Genomic DNA, 18128 nt, shown 5'->3' with positions numbered 1-18128 from the left:
GCTCCTCCCCGCAGGTGCACCACTGCCAACCAGCACGTGGGCAGACACTGAATGTACCAGTCACTAGGGACGCGCCAACCCAGACTATGAGAAGCTGCACTGCCCACACGGATGGAGGTCATCTGAGCCAAGAAACAGGCAGAAAAGAGGTGTGGTCCAGCATGGAGAAGCTGGGAACCGTGGGCACTGCCGGGGTGTGAGGGCCGCGCTGCGAGGTCAAGCTCAGGCTGTCCCGGGACGCTGGCATTGCGTCTGGGCACACACTCAAAGGGAAGGAAAGCAGGGTTCACACTCCACGTGCACCCACATTCCCATGGGTCCGCAGCAGCCGGAAAGCCCCAGCTGCCCAGGGGTCCAGGCAGCTGCAGGACGTCATCAAGACCAAGAGCCAGCTGGGCTGAAAATGAAGTCAAGCCCTGGCACTGGGTGGACCCTGAAGGTGTACCCTAAGAGGAGTGGGTCAGAGCAAAAGACCCCCATGGTCCACGGGCGGGACGCCCCGGGGTCATCGGAGGCATCAGCTGGTACCTGTAATGTGGGGGCCAGGCCTGGGGGGACTCCAATTGAGTTTAGTGGGGACAGAATTCAGGTTTGGGAAGCCGAACACAGTGGAGATGAGTGGTGGCGATGGTCTCCCACTGTGTGAACGCGCTCAGTGCGCCACAGACCTGCGCGTAAACGGGAAAGCACTGAATTCATGTGCAGTTGCAACCTGGGAGCCCCCGAGAAGGAAGAGCACGCTCAGGAGGCCAGCGAGTCACTGGCACCGTGCTCATGGGGGTGCCTCACGTGGGGGGCAGTGGGCCAGAAGGAGCCTCCCCACAAAGACGAGGCCAGGTGCTGGCAGGCGGGAGGGTGGGACGGATCTCCGGGCCGCCATTAGAGCACATCCCAGCCAGGACAGTCGGCAGCACAGTGTGGGGAGGACCTTGACATGGCCACACAGACTGGGAGGAGGGAGCAGGCTGCGGGGCTGTCCGGAGCCGTGGAGCCACGCGACGTGAACGTCACCTGGCCACGAGGCACGAGGGGCTGGAGCCTGGTCACCCGCAGTGCGGATGAGGGGAAGCCTCAGAGCTGATTAACCCCAGAGGAGAGGTGACACCAACTGAAAAAATAGCAAGAGAGAGACTTCAACCCCACCATACAGATGACAATCACAGGCAGACTGTCACACGAGACTATGCTGTGTACCAGAAGCCCACTCTGAGTGAAGGACACACAGGTCAAATGCCAGAGCGGGAACAGGTCACGACATGGCCACCACTCCTGATGGCGGGGTGGCCATATTCTTGCCAGAAAAGCAGCTTCAGGAGGAGGTGACCCAAAGGGCAAGCATGATGGCCAGGGGGTCAAACCAAAGGCCGACACTCACGCACACACCTGCCTTCATCCCGGAGCCTCCGGACGCAGTGCAGCCAAGAGAGCATGAAGAGGAAAGGCAAGCTCACCACTGCAGGGGGTCCCGACACCCTTCCCAGGACCTGGCCAGCAGGGGACAGCAACTCCCTGCAGACACAGCGACTGAGCAGCACCGAGGACACCAACCAGCGGACCATTCCCTTGACGCCCCCGACAGCAAAAAGCATGCTCTTTCTTTTGAGATGGGTCTTACTGTGTTGCCTGGCTGGCCTTGAACACCCAGCCCCTGGGACCCTCGCTCTGTAGGATCCAAACACCACTAAGTTGCTGAGGTGACCTTAAACTAGTGATCCTCCTGCCTCAGCCTCCTGAGGTGCTGGGATTAGACGTGCACCAGCATGGCCGGGCCACCGTGCGTTTAAAAACCCATTCTTTTTAGATGCATCTTCCACCAAGCTACCAGAGTAGAGGGTCCATACAGAGCATTCCCCAGATGCACCACACAGCAGGCCGTGAACAAGCCTCAGTAAATTTTAAAAGATTAAACTTTTATAATTATGTCATTTTGTCAAAATGAAATTAAATTAGAAATTGATAACAGAAACATCTAGGAAACCTCCGAATACTTCAAAGTTAAACAATCAACTTCTAAGAATATTCCATTAGTCAAAGTCGAAATCATAAGTGAGATTAAGAAATACCTTCCCTTGAATGGAAATGAAAATACATCTCCAACTTTGTAAGATGTAGCTAAACTGGTCCCTTAGAGGAAAACTCATAGCTCTAAATTCAGGACTTTCTACTCTGTGTTAGAAAGCGGGTGAAGGCAGACTTAGCAAGTGTCCATGGCAGTGAGGGGCATTCAAAAACGCCTGGAGCCACGCAGGCCACACTTTCCGGGCTCAGGCTTCTTGCTTGCCATGCTAACTGACCCTCAGTCCTCAGATCCATGGAGAGGCGCAATTCACACAGCACAGGGAGGCTGACTGCTACGGGTGGGTGCCCACCTGCAGGACGCACACTCATTACTGTCACCACCGTGGCCTTTCTTTGCCGTACAGTGTGACCTAGGCTCCTGACACGGAGCCTGTAGGAGCCTGCTTCTCCTTCACGGTGAGCTCATTATAAAGGGGGTCTAAACTCCAGACCCCTGCAGACCTGTGCACGGAGGTCGCTGGGCCTGAGGCTTCAGGGGAGTGAAGCCCGGGAGCGTTTGGGAGGCACAGCGGGCACCTCGGTGCCAGGAGAGGCTCCTCGGCACTCGGGGCTGTGGGTCCTCCTGCTTCCCCTCCCTGCCTCTGCCCAGCTGCTTCCAATGACAGTGGCCAGACCTTCCTGGAGCACAGAGCTCCATCGCCTCTCCATCTGTCTCAGATAGTCTGATTTCTGAAACATGCATATTCCTTCCTCCATTCATCACAAATCACTGAATTCTCTGCCTGACCTTCTAATCTGAAAATCACGCAGATGAACAGACACCCCACACCTTCCGAGAGGTGACAGAGAGGTGACATCTCTGCAACCTTCCCATGTACTCCAAAGTACACTGGCGTCCACCTGAAACTTGGGACAGGTGCTGGCTCGGCACCTGTCACTGTACCCAGGCCTCATGCCCCCCTGCATCCTCCAGGGCCACCCAGCTGTCCTGCAGATCCTGTGCAACCACAGCCCAGGGTAAAACTCTTGCTGGAAACAGGATCAGGGAAGGACCACCAGTAGCCCAGTGTGGCTCCCCACAGCGAGCTTTCTCATGCACACACACATCTGGTTCCAGAGGGTCCAGGGGAGGGGTGGACCTATGCAGAGGTCACAGCCCTTCCAGGCAAGGCCACCTGGTGATGGAGAAGGGGACGAAGGAGTGGGTGCAGGATCGAAGGACTCAGAGAAAAACAGATTCCAGGAGAGGGGCTGGCCTGAAGATGGCCTGCAGAGGGTCAGGCCTGGCAAGCGGATGGCAGGAGGAGACAGAAGGCCAGGGGGAGCCTGCAGGGCACGGGGTGGGCTGGGGCAGCAGAGGAAGGGGCCTCTAGACAGGGGAGGAACCCAGTGAAGGCAATAAAGTTGTGTTTGTAAGAAGAGAAAAGCTCACGAAAGTGGGCTGCAGCTAGTGCACACCCCCTTGATGACCCCAAGGGCCAGGCTGCACTGCCCAGGAGCCCCTCTGCTGGAGAGAGTGGAGCCTGCACGCACCAGCGTGGCCGACCCAACGTGCAGAGAGTGGCGGCCAGAACAGAGGCCGAGCGCACTTCCCCTCAGCACCCGGGAGGCTCCTTCCCCACGGGGAAGCGGGATGGATAGTGAGGGGCTCTTCTACCAGAGCTGCTGAGCTGCCGGACCCCTGTGGGATTCAGAAGCTCCCTCCACCAGGAAGTGGAGAAGCAGGTCAATGGCAGCTCCAGACAGGACAGAGGATCCCCTCCCCACCTTGGGAGCAGCAGGGCAGGGTTTGGGTGCCCTCGGGGCTGCCCTGGGGGCCAGCCCTGCCACCCGGCCACTCTGCAGGCCTGTAGGAGTGGAACTTCCACTTACTCAAAGTACTCGGCGGCGGGCGTGGTCCCGAACGTGTCGTTGGGGCCCAGGCTGGCGCTGGCGTTGGCGGTGCGGGCGTCGGAGCAGTTGGGGCTGTTCCAGGAGTTGTTGCAGTGCACCCAGGGCAGCTCCGCGGAGAAGGAGGAGAAGAGGTAGTGCAGCGCCCAGGCGATGATGACGTTGTAGAAGAAGCCCACGTAGAGCGAGATGAGGATGACCGTGAAGCCCACGCCTGGCGGGCGACATAGGGCCGTCAGCAGTGGCCCTGGCACCCCTCGAGCTGGCAGGGCTCTGGCCTCCACAGTGCCAGGTGACACACACGGAGGCTCATGGAGGGGCTGGTCAGGCCTCAGGCTGTGACTTTAGGGAAGGGCCCTCTCCTCTAGCCAGAGACATCAGGGTGTCTCTAAGGGCCACCCAGGGTATATGAGACCACCCTGGTACCTGCAGGGACCCTTAGGGCTAGCTAAGGACACCCAGCATCTGGGGCCACTCTAGATCATCCAGAGCCACCTAGGCATATCAAGGTCACCCACAGCCACACAGGGCAAGTGGGGACCATCCATTGCCATCACAGCCACTCAGGCTCATCTAGGGTCATGTGGGGGCTACTCTGGGTCATCCAAGAGAACATAACCCAGGGTTATATGGGGCCACTCTGTCTACATAAAACTGTCAAAATCATCTACGTCACTTATGGCCACAGTATCACCCTGGGCCATCTTGAGATGCCCATGCCAATTAGGCCATCAAAGGTCACCCACGAATGCTCAGTGTCATCAGAGGATAATTGGGGTCCTCCATGACCATCCACAGCAACCCAGGCCCAAGGACCACTAAGGGCACCCAGCACTATCCATGATGAACCAGGGACACCATAGTCACAGGACGGCTCACAGCCAACTGTGCTCATCCTTGCCCATTAGGTTACCCAAACTTACCCAAGGCCATCTGTGGCCACCCACAGGCACCCCTACCTTCCCCTGAGACTACCCAGGGTAAGCAGGGTCATCTGGGGCTATTTGCAATCACCCAGGCCAGGCCTGACCATTCAGTCTCCCAGGTTCATGTATGATCATCCAGGGCTCCCTAGGACCTCACGGGGCCACACGAGATCATCAAGCACCAGCAAGGAATGTCAGGACCATGTGGAGTTTCCTAGGATCACCCAGGGCCATGCATGAAGACCTGAGGCCACCCAGAGACAGACAGGGCCTGTCACCTGCTCTTTCCAGGATCACAAAATCTAGAATTTGGGACCCTCCACTTGGTGGGGGTTCCTGGTGAAGTAAGCAGAGCTCAGTTGTGAGCAGTCCACAGAATGGGGTCAACCTGATGGTGGGCAGATGTGTCTGGTGGCTGGAAGGCCTCTGCATCGGTCAAGGGCTGGTCCTTAAGGATGCTGGACAAGCCAGTTGTGTTCTTGCTACTCTGGCTGGCTTCCCGTGCTCCTCAGCTTTCCTTCTCAGCGCTGTGCACATGGTGGGCGGGTCTGCAACTTTAATCTAGGTCATGAAAACCTGTGGGGTGCCGGTCTGATGGCTTGCAGGGGAGGAGCCTACCTTCGGGGTGCCTTTTTCAGGGAATGGCGTGGGGTTCTTCCCATGGTTACACACTCGGGGAGGCTGCTCTCCTATATAAGGCACCATGTTTAAGTTCTCTTCCTATCCCGTAAGCAAAGATCAAGGAAGTGTAACTTGTTGTTTTAAACCAGGATCAGGAATGCATATAACCCCCTTGGGAAGTGTGCTAAGAGCAGTCAGACAAAACCTGAATGCCCCCTTAGGAAGGCTTCTCCAGAGTGGAACTGGTCAGTGATGAGTCATTCACACACAGCTCTGCCCCTTGAGCTCTGTAGAGAGGCTGGGTTCTGCTAGAGAAGATGGCCCAGGCAGCCATGTCGCCAGGAAGCCAAGATGTTCCAAAAGGCACTGCAGCTGGCTTTTCAATGTTTTCAAGGTTAAAACTTTGAATCCCAAGTCCTCAGCTTGGAACTTGAGGAACTCAAAGGAGCTCTGATCAAACACTAAGGTGCATCCAAGTCTGCTGTGCCAAGGGAGGGCCAACTTTGTCCTTGGTCCTTCCAGGGCCACTGCTCTGTGGGAGAGTTCTGGGCTTCACAGCAGAGGGGCAGGAGCACCACCCTTCACAGGAGAGGAACAAATCAGCTCACCGAGCAAGTGGGCTTGTGTGATCAGCAACACAGCACACGGGAGGGCCCTGTCCAGCAGCCCAGGTGCCTGGGGAGAAAACGGCTGCCCAGGAGGGTGGTTGCCAAGTGTTGACTGCTCATCTGGTCACACTGAGCTCTGCACATCAAGAAGGCAGATGGTGCCCCTGATATGCAGCCTCACCAGCCCAGGAACCTCGGTGCAGCTCTTCCGTAATGCCATGGAGGACCCAGCCATGGGGAAGCCACGTGCCCCGCTGCAGCCACATCTGGTTGCTGTGTGAGGAGGACAGCACAGTGAGGCTCCACAGGTGCCTCTCTTGCCACTTAGTGCCAATGGTTTCCGTCTCCTCTGAGCCAGCGGCAGGCTTCCTCCAGGAGGAACGGAGGAAGCAGGGCACTTCCTTTCCCGGGCACTCAGTGACAGACGTGGACGCCAGTCTCAGCTCTCAATTTTCTTAGTATTTCTTCATGTTGACCTTGTGTGTATTCTATCGTTTCCTTTGAGCCACTTTGAATTCTTTTTCAGAATGAGGATGAGTTTGATCAGTCACACTAAAACATTACCGACTGCAAAACATGATGATCCTTTTACGTTCAGTACAATAAGGTGATTTTCCCACAGCGCAGTCTGTCCTTGGCACCTGAACGGGAGCTTCCCGCTAACCCGGGCACCGAGTCCCCAGGAGAGTCATGTGCACCTTTCCCCACCCACAGGAGCCAGCGCTCCTCGAGCACTGACAGGCTGGCTGTAGGAAAGTGTCACAGACTCACTGCAGGAGTCCCGCTGGAAAGCGCACTACATGATGGGGCACGACCTACAGTCCCTGCGGAGTCGCTGGGCAGGACAGAGACATGTGTGGAGAGAACGGGAACGAGAGGGAGAGATGGAGGGGAGGGAGAGGGAAAGAGCCGGAGGTTTGCAGACGTTCTTCTCCAGGGCCCCACGGACAAGGTGAGCCGCAGTGCTGGAGGCCCCCTGAGCCTCTCTAGCTGCTTTCCCTCGGGCCTTGGAGGCTGCAGAGGGACCACCATGACTCACGGCCTCAGACAGCCGGGCTCTTCGGAGTTCACCGTCTGGCTTTCAAAGTGGAGCTCAGCTCCTGGTTAGGAGCAGGGGCAGCTCCCAGAGCTACCCAGACACGTCAATCATCCACCCAGGATGACCTGAATGACCGTTAGCTCCAAAAATCATTTTGGGGGCACTTTAACTGTTGCCTTATTTGCCAGGTGGCACTCCTATTTCATGAGACACGAAAATGTACCCAGGGTTATTAACCAGACCTAAGAGAAGACCGAGAGGAAGGAGAAGCATACACCAGGGGACGTGGGAGAAGGCTTCTGCCTCACCTGCTGTGAGGCCAACCACACCCTCTCATCAACCATCAGCCAAACGAAAGGGCAATTGCTTTCTGGGATTTTAGTTTGGTTGGCCTTAAACTACTAAAGGTCTTTCTTCTTGGAAAAAAAAAAATCTTTTTCTTGCATCAATTCATTGTACTTTCCATGGCTGCACAGGTGCCAGAGCAGACAGCCTGCCTCAGCGACCCATTTCCCCATCACAGGTCACACTGTGGGAAAGAGGCTCTGCTGAGCTGCCACTCGGAGGGCGCATGCGCTTCTTCCTGGGCGCCCTTGGCCCCAGCATGGCCCTTGGGGGCAGCTGGGATGGAGTCTCCCTCCCTCCGGGTTCTCACACCTGCTGGGGACCCGCATCTGTGATCTCTGTTTCCCAAGACAGGGTGTGGACAGCCATGCCTGCTGAAGTCAGATGTCCTCTAGCAACCCAAGACAAGTCATCAGGGTCACCAAGTGCTCTGAAGTTCTTGGAAAATGCTTATTTTATAGACTTCAAAATAAAAGTCCACTCTGGCAGTTTTGTTGGAGAATATTCTTGTGGTGTGACGTTCAGATAGAAAACATATTTCCTCTGCCAACCCAGCCTCAGGGAGAATGGCCTCCTCCCTGCCGTCCCTCTGGCAGTCCCTGCCTACAGAGAGCTGATTTTAGTTTGAGTGGACACTCAGCTCCTTGCAGGGAGTGGGGCACTGGCCATGTCAAGTAGGAACTTGGGACGCACTCCAGACATGCAGAGGTGAGCGCTCAAAGTCCACACAGCACCATTTGGCGTGGCCGCAGCACACAGGGCAGCACACGGTCCTGGCACCTCCCCCACTTGAGGTGAGCAGCTCCACTGCTGAGTCAGCACTCATGGGCTCTAAGCTCTCAGATGCCACCTGAATGTCAATCTCAGCTCAAGCCCATCAGGCCACCACCACAGCCTCGGGTGCAATGTCCTTGGCACTGCTGGGCAGAGCCTGGGAGGTCACCATCACTTCCCGTGCACCAGGTCCTGTTAGTCAGCCAACCTGGAGAAACCGTGCTGTGCAGTTCCCGGGCAGCACGTCGATGCCCAGAGCATGCGTTTCTAGAGTCCAGCACCTTCAGTCACCGGCCACACTGCTCCAACAGGGGAGGAGGGTGCAGACGCACCGCGGGCAGCTCTGGAGCTTCGACTCCCGCATTCGGATCCCAGGGAATGCCCAACACCGCCTTGCGCCCCCCGAGTGTCTACCTCACTCGTGGGCTATCATGGGTGATGGTGGGAGGGAAGGCTCTCTATGTAGCTTCCTTGTGGCGTGGTCCAGAGAATCACTTAGCCCAGGAGAAAATCCCTGACCACTGGGGTGTTGGGAAGGAAGGCAGCCTACTGCCCGGAAGAGCCGGCTTGCCTGGCTGTCTCAGTGCTTCTGCTGCCAAGAGGGCAATCCTGTCCTCCGGGCAGACCTGCCCTAGGACAGCAGTATCCGCTGGTCCTGGATATGGATGCCTGGGCACTGACGGCACATTCCTGCAGACTTCTGCTCTCTTCCACACTCACCAGGTCTTCAAGACCTTCTGAGAAAATCCCAACTCTGGCCCTTCAAGGGTCGTTTTCTTAGTGAATGCCGACTGTCTGAGGGGCACCTCTCCTGTGTCTCCTAGAGGAAGTGCCCTCAAAGCCACCTAGAACCCACGTGCCAGGAGGGAGACCTGGAGCAGAGACTGTGTAACCCTGGGGCCTGGCTGAGGGGCTGGACAGGTCTGGGATGGAGTCCTGCTCTGCTCATCCTGGGCAAATTATTCAAGCCCCCTGACCCTCAGAGTGTATCTCCAGCACAGAGAGAGACAGCATGGCGTCCCTCCAGGGATCTCCTGGGGACGAGTGAGCTGCTGGGCCACCTGGAGTCAACACGGGGTGTGTGCCTCATGGTGCTGTGCCCTCACATCAGCAGCCTTGAAGGATTAGAGAAAAACCAGACTGATGATAAACAGATAGATACCAATAGATAGATGACAGCTAGCAAGAAAGATGATTTACATAGGTCAAGATAGCTGGGGAATCACAGACAGTGACCAGGTGAAGATGATAGGAGATGATAGACAGATGGCTAATGGATGGATGAGAGGTGGCAGATTGACAGGTGGGTGTTCTATATCACTACCATTTCAGCACCCTGACAAGATAACCCTGCTGAAGAACCGCAGGAGCCTCCCCTGGGACCACCAATCCTTGGTCACGGCGGAACTTCAGCGCAGGACCAGCTTAGAAGGTGGGTGAACTGCCTACGGGCCTCAGCAAGGCAGGACCGCACATGCACACTGGACAGCCTGCTCTGAAAGCCTCAAGCCTCTGCGGCGGGCTGCATCACTGTGTCAGGGCAAAAGGACATGTCTCTGCACATTACCTTTCAGGATGGGGCAGATCTTCCAGACGCCGGCAGCCCCTTCCCTGTTGAACTGCCCAAGGGCTAGCTCCATGTAGAAGAGCGGCATCCCAGCGATGACCATGAAGAGCAGGTAGGGCACCAGGAAGGCACCTGTGGACACACGCCTTGGCTGCGGTGTGCAAGGGGCTGCTTGGCGTCCTCTGAGCTCTCACTGTCCCAGACTGAGCGTGGCCCTTTGCACCCAGTGGCCTTTCTGGGTACAAATGTCTGACCCTTGGAGGGGTGAGTCTCAGCTATGGTGGAGAGCCTGCCTCCACACCTGTTGCCCACCATTTCCAGTGCCTCAATATGTCCCTCCAGAAACCCTGGTCACCCCCAACTCACACGATGACATCAAACCTATGGCAGAGCCGCGGACAGCCCCGCCCACTCTTGGTATTGCTCCCACTGCAGGCCTGGCCCCTCCGTGGCCCAGATCCATTTACCTCTCAGGATCTGGCCCCAGCACCCCCTGACCCTCCCCAGGGCCTGGCACTCGGAGTCTGCCTCTACCGCAGGCCACCACTGAGGTCCTTGCTGCCAGGAGCTGACCAGGGGCCGGTACCCCTTGGGTGGGCCTGGTTCCCTGCACCTCTGCCCTCTATCTCCCCCTCGAAGGCCTGGGCCCTGTGCAGGCCTCCTAAGTCCCTCTTACTCCCCCCCAGGCTGACCTCTGTAAGGGAGGGCTTTGCCACAGCTCCCTTCTGGGCTGTGGAGAGCTGTGGAGACCCCTCAGCTCTGTCTTGGGACACTTACTGCTCAGGCCTTGTTCTCCTGTCTTCAAGATGGGCGTGCCATGAGGCTTCCTCAAGAAGTCTTGCCCAGCCCTTCCTATGTCTGGAGGATCCAAGCAGGGAGGCCAGGGGAAGGCCCCTGACGGGGACGCGTGGGGAGGAGCGCCCTTTGACTTGGCTGCTCAAGTGAACTTTTCAGTGACCTGCCCCATCCCAGCCTGCTGAGTGCCATGCAGGCAAGGGTCTATGGCTGGATGAATCCAGAAGTGAGGGCAGGGCCACTGGAGGCCCCCATTTCAGGGCATCATCTGCCCCTCCAAGTTCAAGTTCTACATACTTTTAAACACTATCAAGCCATTTTTTGGCCCTTGGAGAATTTTTCCAAAGTGAAAACAACCACTGGAAACAGAGGACAGGGCCAAGGTGCCTCCACCTACTTCCTCCTGGTTGCCTCTTTTCTGGCCTCATTTTTCTCAGCTGTTAAGATGCAGAGCAGAACCAGACTCTGTGTTCTTCACCTGGGAGAGCCTTCACCCGCTGCATCTCCTGCACCTGGGACAGCCTGCACCCAGGACAGCCTGCACCCACTGCATCCCCTGTGCCTGGGACAGCCTGCACCTGCTGCATCTCCTGCACCTGGGACAGCCTACACCCAATGCATCTCCTGTGCCCAGGAGAGCCTGCAGCACTACATCTCCTGTGTCTAGGATAGCCTGCACTGCCGCACCGCTTGCATCTGGGACAGCGGGCACCCACTGCATCTCCTGCACCCAGGACAGCCTGCTCCCGCAGTATCTCCTGGAGAGCCTGCACCCACTGCATCTCCTGCATCTCGAACAGCCTGCAGTGCTGCATCTCCTGCACCTGGGACAGCCTGCACCACTGCATCTCCTGCACCTGGGAGAGCCTGTATGACTTCATGCTCTGGTATGAAGCAGCCCTGTCTCCACCAGGAGGAGAGCATAATTTTGCCAGTGAGCATGTGTTCCCTAAGAACACTGCTCCCTGCTGCCCTGTGGCTCAACCTGGCAGAAGGAACCGGGCCCCAGATGGCACTTACCTCCACCATTTTTGTAGCATAGGTAGGGGAACCTCCAGACATTGGCCAGGTCCACTGCAAAGCCGATGACTGAGAGCAGAAAGTCGATCTTCTTGCCCCAGGTCTCCCGCTCCTGGGCCTCCTCAGGGCTCCGTGGTGGGTTGATCAGCGTGGAGTTCGTGAGCTGCACCCCGTTCTGCTCCTTGACCAGGATGAGTTCCACGTCCCTGGGGCCCATGGCATTGGGCTCCTTAGCCGGGGCCACCATGGGGGACATGGGTCCCACGGAGCATTTGCTCTTACTCATGGGAAGACTGGAGCCTAGGGATTCTGTGCTTTTTCCTCTTGGTCTTCAGCCAACATGAAAAACACAGAGAAACACACTGGTGTGGTAGCAGGTTGACAGTGTGCGTCAAGAGCAGAGACCTGAGGCAATTGTGCTGCCTTGGAAGGAGCAAACACATTCCAAGCTCCTAGGATGACATGATGGTGCTCAGGAGAGGTGGAGACTCTAGATCTCTTTGGGGGTCACGGGGGGAACCAGCCATGGAAACCCCAAGACAGACCTGCTGATGTGCCTCCTCCCCCACCTCCCACCTGTCAAGCACAAGGCTTGATTCGCTTTCTAATAACCATGCACAGATGTTCTGTCCCTTCTCCACATTCCCAGGGAGTCATCCCATAGTCTTCAAAGAGCACCAATAGAAGGTCTTTGTAACAGCACTATGCATTCTTTATACCAGGTAATAAAACAAAGAGCAAAATTTATATAAACAGCCACACTAAACTAAAAATTTAAAAAATAATTACAACCACTTGTTCAAAGAACATCTGTATTATTCAAAGTCCACATCCACCTGCGCCCAGGGGCTTCTCCATGTCCATCTGTGTTCCCTAAGAACACTGCTCCCTGCTGTGCCCTACCTGAGCTGCATGGAGGATTGATTGTGCAGGACTTCACCCAGGGTGGGGCAGCTGCCACACAACTCCTTACCAGGGAAGTGGCTCTCAATTACTTCCGCAAAGCCCTGGGCAGAGTGGAGGAGGGCTGAGCACTGACGCATCGACAGCCTGCAGACCTCAGCATTGTTCCCACTGTGCACAGACACTAAGTAAGCCTGGGCAGCAGGGTGACCGCTCTAGTGGGGTAACTTTCCCCTGCACCCAAAAGCAGACGCCTGACAGACGTTACTGTGTGCGCCACTTCTCTGTGGCCTCTTCCCTGCAGGGACAGACCCATCCCACGTTCTCAGAAGAGCCACAGGGGTGCAGCACAGCAGTGGGACTGCAGCAGTGGCCAACAGTTGGGGAGGGTGGGAGGTGCGAATAGCGCAAAGGCAGGCCCTTTAGTTCCTTGCAGGTGGGCGCACCCGGGCTCTCCTGCTCACCCAGTGGTGCTCAGCATCGGGAAGGATCCAGACCCTTCCTGTGCTGAGGATATCAGAGGCCAGACTTGAGCCAAGAGGGCAAAATGTGGCCTCTGAGACAGCATCTTTCCTTCCGCTGCCCAGGTCAGGAGACAGCTCCATGATAGGCTCTGTTCGCCCCCCTCCCCACTGTGGTTCCCTGCAACAGTGGCCTGGAGCTCCGAGTCGCAACCCGCGTCCTGGCACCATCTTACAAATCGGACAAAAACCGCGGGAGATGAACCACCTCAGGATTGAGGCAACCACCTCTATGGGACGTGGGTTCGCGTGGCCAGTTCCGCCGACCCCAGGTGGTGTCAGGTCCATCGAGGCGGAGCAGGCGCCCCAGCCGCAACCTCAGACAGCCGCGTGTCCCGGGAAGCCGGCGACCTCAGCGCCTGCCCACCGGTCCGCACTCCGCGGGCGGGGCGGAAGTCCCCTCTGGCTGGGAGGGCCTTAGGGTCTCCCATTTCACCGCCAGACAGCGCTCTGCACCGCGACTGGTGGCACTTTCGGAGACCGCTCTGTCCCCGGGTAGCGGAGTCCCCGACGGACACCGCTCGCCCTGCTGGGCTCCCGGCGGCCCAGCCCGAGGGTCTGTGGAGTGAGCGGCGCGCCCGCCCGGAGGGTGCTAGGGGCCGCCTGTGCAGGGAGCGACCCGCCTTTACCTGCCTCTGGCCCTCGGCTACAGCTGCGTTCAGGTCTCAGCAGGTAGGTCCGCGGAAACTCCAGCTCAGCGCCACCGCACTGGGCGGTCGCAGCCTCGGGCTCTTATCGGGTCGCGGGGGTCCGCCTCGCCCCGCCCGCCGTCGGGGCCCCCGCCCTGGCTCCGCCTCCTCACCCGCCCGCCCCGGGTGGGCGGGGGACAAGCTAGGGCCGCGCCCCCGCCCCTCCAGGGCACTGATAGCCCGCGGAGCCTGCTGCCACCGCTCTTAGGCTGCAGATCGAACCGCCTGGATCTTGCGTGTCCTGAAGCCTCGGACGCGTGGGAGAGGAGAGGGGTGCACCTTTGGGTCCGATGAGTCTCTGGGAGACCAGCGGCTGCCAGGCAGGAGTTGCCTGAGTCTACCTTCCACCGTCGCCTGCACCCCCAGTGCTGCCCCACACACCGGTGCCTGCCCTGGGGGCTTCCTGGGCTAACCTGTCCTGCCAGGTCCAGGCGAAGCAGGAGACCAAAGGGAGGGAGCCGCGGGTGCACAAGGAAATCCACTCGAGCGGGCTTAGGGTCAGCCCCACCACGCTTCCCCGGATCCCCACCCTGATTCTGGGCGACTCCCACCCTGACCTTCTGCCTGCCCCTCCTGTCCTCGCGCGCTGACATCTCCAACCTCCCTCTCTGGGAGGTGGTGCCGCCTGCGGTGGGGGTTGCTTGGTCTGGCGAGGGTATTCTGCCGGCTTCTCCAGCCTCAGGGGCGACCCGTGGGCCCTGCCTGTCGGGGTCAGGACCCTGCCGCAGGGCTCTTCTCGGGCCACGTGCCCTGGCCTAGGACGTGAGGTCCGGATCCTCCATCCACATACTGCGGTTCATCCTCTGTGGCCCCCAGCCAGGCCCCAGTGTGAGGCCAGGTTTTCAAGACCAGGCAGGAGCTCAGCCTCCTTGCTCTTGGCCCGAAGCAGGGGCGCAGGGATGGGCACCAGGGGCCTCAATCAGTCTCCTGCTAAACATTTCCCAGGACAGGTTTCGAAAGACTGGATGTGCAGGTCCAGCTCCAGGCTCCAGGAACCAAAGGACTCTGAGAGAGTGCCACCAAGCAAGACCCAGGACAACCAGGCACGGAGAAGGTGCCAGGTGAGTGGCTGGGCCCCACTTCTGCACCTGCACCCTGTAGGTGGCCAAAGCTCAGGCCTTCCTCCCAGGTGCACCTTTATTTTCCCCAATATGAGTCACTGAAAGAGGGTTGCCGAGGGCTCTCCCCACACCTCAGCCTGCACACTCCCACTGAGCTGCTGAGCTGCATACAGCAGTGTCCCTTTGTGCCTGGGACTCCAGAGTGCTCTTGCTCCTCACCTCCCCTTTGTGCCCCAAACCCTGAGGCCCCACTGTCTCCCCACAGCCTTCTAACTACAGGGCAGGGGCCAGGCGAGAAGATCCCCCAAGCAGCTCCTCCAGGCTGTGTTAAAACCAGGAGGAAGGGGCTCTGTCTCAGTTCATCCAGGGCTGCTGGAACAGAAACGCCGCAGGCAGGGGGCGGGGGGGGGGGGGACAACCTCTGTTCCTCACAGCACTAGAGCAGGGGGTCCTGAGCCACGGGCTGCAGTGCAGATCTGCCACCTGCCAAGGGCTGCCTGGGGCTCCAGGGTGTTCTCTGGTGTCTCCTCAGGTAAGCGGGGACCAAGCTTCCCAAGTCCTGTTTTATTGGGGCACAGATCCTGTCCCTGAGGGTGGAGCCCAGGAGACCCTCACCCTGAAGATCCCCCCTCCTAGTACCATCATAAAGGGGATAGGATTTCCACCCCTGCATTTGGGAGGGCACATTTCAGTCCCTGAAACGAGGAGAAGTGATGTGCCACCGTCACCAGGGGAGGGGCCCCTCTGCTTGTGCATGGTCAATAATAGCATGGGCTTCCAGAGGAGGGGCGAGCCCAGGATGGGCCCCACCAACAGGCTAAGAAGGCAAATGCTCACCAGGGAGGAGGTTCTGCATATAATCAAGGGAGGTCATTTAAGTCAGGAACATGGGGTAGGTGTCATGTGCAGCTGCCACACAAAACACACAGCCAAGCCACACGTGGGAAGGGATCATGAGCCCTGCAGAAGGGCAAGACCATGACCCAGACCTCCCAGGGCATTTGGAGGAGGGAGCATATGGGAAGGGGGCAGCCTCTTCTACTGATGCGTCACATGCAGACAGAATATGCCAGTCACGCCGGTGCAGCTCAGGGTGGCATGAAGGGAGCCCGTGTCACCTGCACCCAGATTGAGAGAGAGCACCCACCCCCAGAGCCCTCCACTCCCGCTGCACCTGGCTTCCAATCGCTTGAAGCAGGACACAGGAGCTTCGGATGTTCTTGGAGCACAGTAACCCTGGGGGCTGGGCCCTCAGCCAGGCCACAGAAGACAAAGAGCAAGAGCCTGCGCGTCTCCATCCTCTGCAACAGGAGGGCTCCCTGGGCTTGCACAGGTAGATCAGTGGGGTTGGTTATGAGTTGATTAAACCTGATTAAGTGGCCGACCTTTGCATGTCTGGCACTTTGCCCTAAATGTCAAGCTGGCTTTATTATGGCTGCTGTCAGCTCAGGGCACTGGACGGGAGCAGGCAGAGCTGCAGAACAGAGTTGCTTCCTGCTGGCTCTAAGAGCAACCTCCCCTTGCTGGGGACCAGCCACAGTCCCCAGGGGAGCCCATGTTACCAAATGGAACTTCAAACACAGCCTTGCCCATGGCTGCCCCCAGCCTGGGGTACTGTCCACCCTGGGGAGTTTCATGCTGTTGCCCTGCAACCTGACCCAAAGCTGACTCCACGCCTGACCCAGAAGGCTGCCTGGGCATAGGCTGGTGCTGGTGTCAGGGTTACAGCCTCAGGATTCCCGGGAGGCTGAAACGATAGACTCGGCTCTGTCAGAGCTTCAGGAAAGGATCGGGGTTCTGCTGAGCAAATGGAGGGGTGAGCCTCTCCTGGTTTTACTGCAGTTCAAGTGAAGACAGATGAACAGAAAGAGCCCGGTGCAGGATCAGCCAATCACAAGAGCCAGGCTGTCGGGAGCCCCCAGGAGGCTGGGGCTGCAGACACCAGGCTCTCCTTCACCTCCAGAGAACCGGGGGCCCACCTGTGGCACCATGTTGGTGATGAGTTGGTCTCTGGAGAGACTCTACCAATGTGTAAGTGAGGCAGGTCACTATGACAAAGGACCACCCACGGGGGAGGGGTGGGCTTGGACAGCACTCATCCTCTCAGTCCTGGAGGCCAGAAGCTGAGACCGAGGTGTGGGCAGGGCTGGGTCCTGGGAGGAATGATTGCAGGAAGGACTTGCTCCAGGTGTGTCCCCCAGGGCTGCCGTCTTTGGGTCCTTGGAGGGCAGATGCACCACCGGATCTTCGGATCTCTGCTCCACCTTCACATGGTGCTGCCCCTGCACATGTTCGCCTCCCATTTTCCCATTGCGTGGGGACACCAGAATGTTGGGTGAAGGTCTCCTAGTGACCTTATTTTAGCCTGGTTTCTTCTGTAGAATCTCCATCTCCAACAAGGCCCTGCTCTGAGGGACAGGATCAGGGCTTCAAATGTGAATTGGGGGAAGTCATGTCCATCCCAAGGAGGAGTGAGCCCAACGAGCTGGTGTGGGGGAAGGGCGGTTTTGAGGGTGGCAGTGCCTTGAACCAGGCATCTGACACAGGAGCATAGCGAACTGAGGCATTTAACCTGGACCTACAAGATGTGGAGGGGACAGAGTGGGACAAAGGAGCTGGCTCCAGGCGTCCGGAAAGGTTCAAGGGCCGGGGACACTCTCAGCAGCGACACTGCAGGGACAGAGAGGCACCTCACATGAGCCCAGGATGGGGCCCCATCACAACCCCCTGTGACTCACCAACCAAGGACCCACCTTTTCCTTAGAAGTAAGGGGACAGTGCCCATGGCCTCAGCCCTCCCAGCCTGGCCCCTCCGGGTCTGGGATCAACAGTGTGGCTGGAAGATCGATGGTGGCACCGTGCTGCTGAAAACCAGGCTCTGCTTGCCCTGGAGCACCCAGTGTCCTCAGGAGGCCTCCAGGAGTCCAGCTCAGGTGCTGGACACTGATGTCTCACTGGAGCCCGGAAGGCTCTGGGAAGCTGGGGGGCTGACAGGGCTGTGAAAGGGACATGGCATGGCCATATGAGGGGATACTAGAGCTGCCCAGTCCAGGCTTACATGGGAGTGGCTTTCTGTCCAGGTTGTAGGGACTGCCAAGGTGGGAGGGGGGCACAGATCCGGGGTCCCTGAGGTAGAGCAGGCCCTGTGTGGCAGGGCCCTGAGATGGAGCTGGCCTGGAGGCCACGTGGGTCCAAGAGCTCACTGCTGCCCTGCGTCTCCCCATGCCCACTCAGGAGGCCTTAGTCCTCCCTGTGGACTCCAGCAAAGGCAGGACCCTCCTACGCTCTTCCCCAGGAGTCCTCGTGTGCCAGATGACCAGCAGACCAAGGCTTTGAGAGGTTCGTCCTTC

General features: G+C 58.2%; 1 protein-coding gene across 1 annotated transcript in view; it reads right to left on the bottom strand.

The window, feature by feature from the left end:
* Slc6a3 (solute carrier family 6 member 3) overlaps positions 1-13768 on the bottom strand; it is a 40030-nt gene extending 26262 nt beyond the window's left edge. Inside the window, exons 1-4 of the mRNA XM_046430416.1 lie at positions 13658-13768; positions 11605-11933; positions 9790-9921; positions 3892-4123 (exon numbers count right to left, since the gene is read on the bottom strand). Coding sequence (XP_046286372.1) covers positions 3892-4123; positions 9790-9921; positions 11605-11890 — 650 coding nt within the window. The 5' untranslated portion in view covers positions 11891-11933; positions 13658-13768. The remainder of the gene's footprint in view (positions 1-3891; positions 4124-9789; positions 9922-11604; positions 11934-13657) is intronic.
* Between the last annotated feature and the right edge of the window lie 4360 nt (positions 13769-18128).

Source organism: Marmota monax, unplaced genomic scaffold (genome assembly GCF_021218885.2).
Source record: "Marmota monax isolate L192 unplaced genomic scaffold, Marmota_monax_Labrador192_F-V1.1 WCK01_AAM20220418_F8-fsc00082, whole genome shotgun sequence".
Lineage (NCBI taxonomy): Eukaryota > Metazoa > Chordata > Mammalia > Rodentia > Sciuridae > Marmota > Marmota monax.
This window is presented reverse-complemented; position numbering and strand designations above follow the sequence as displayed.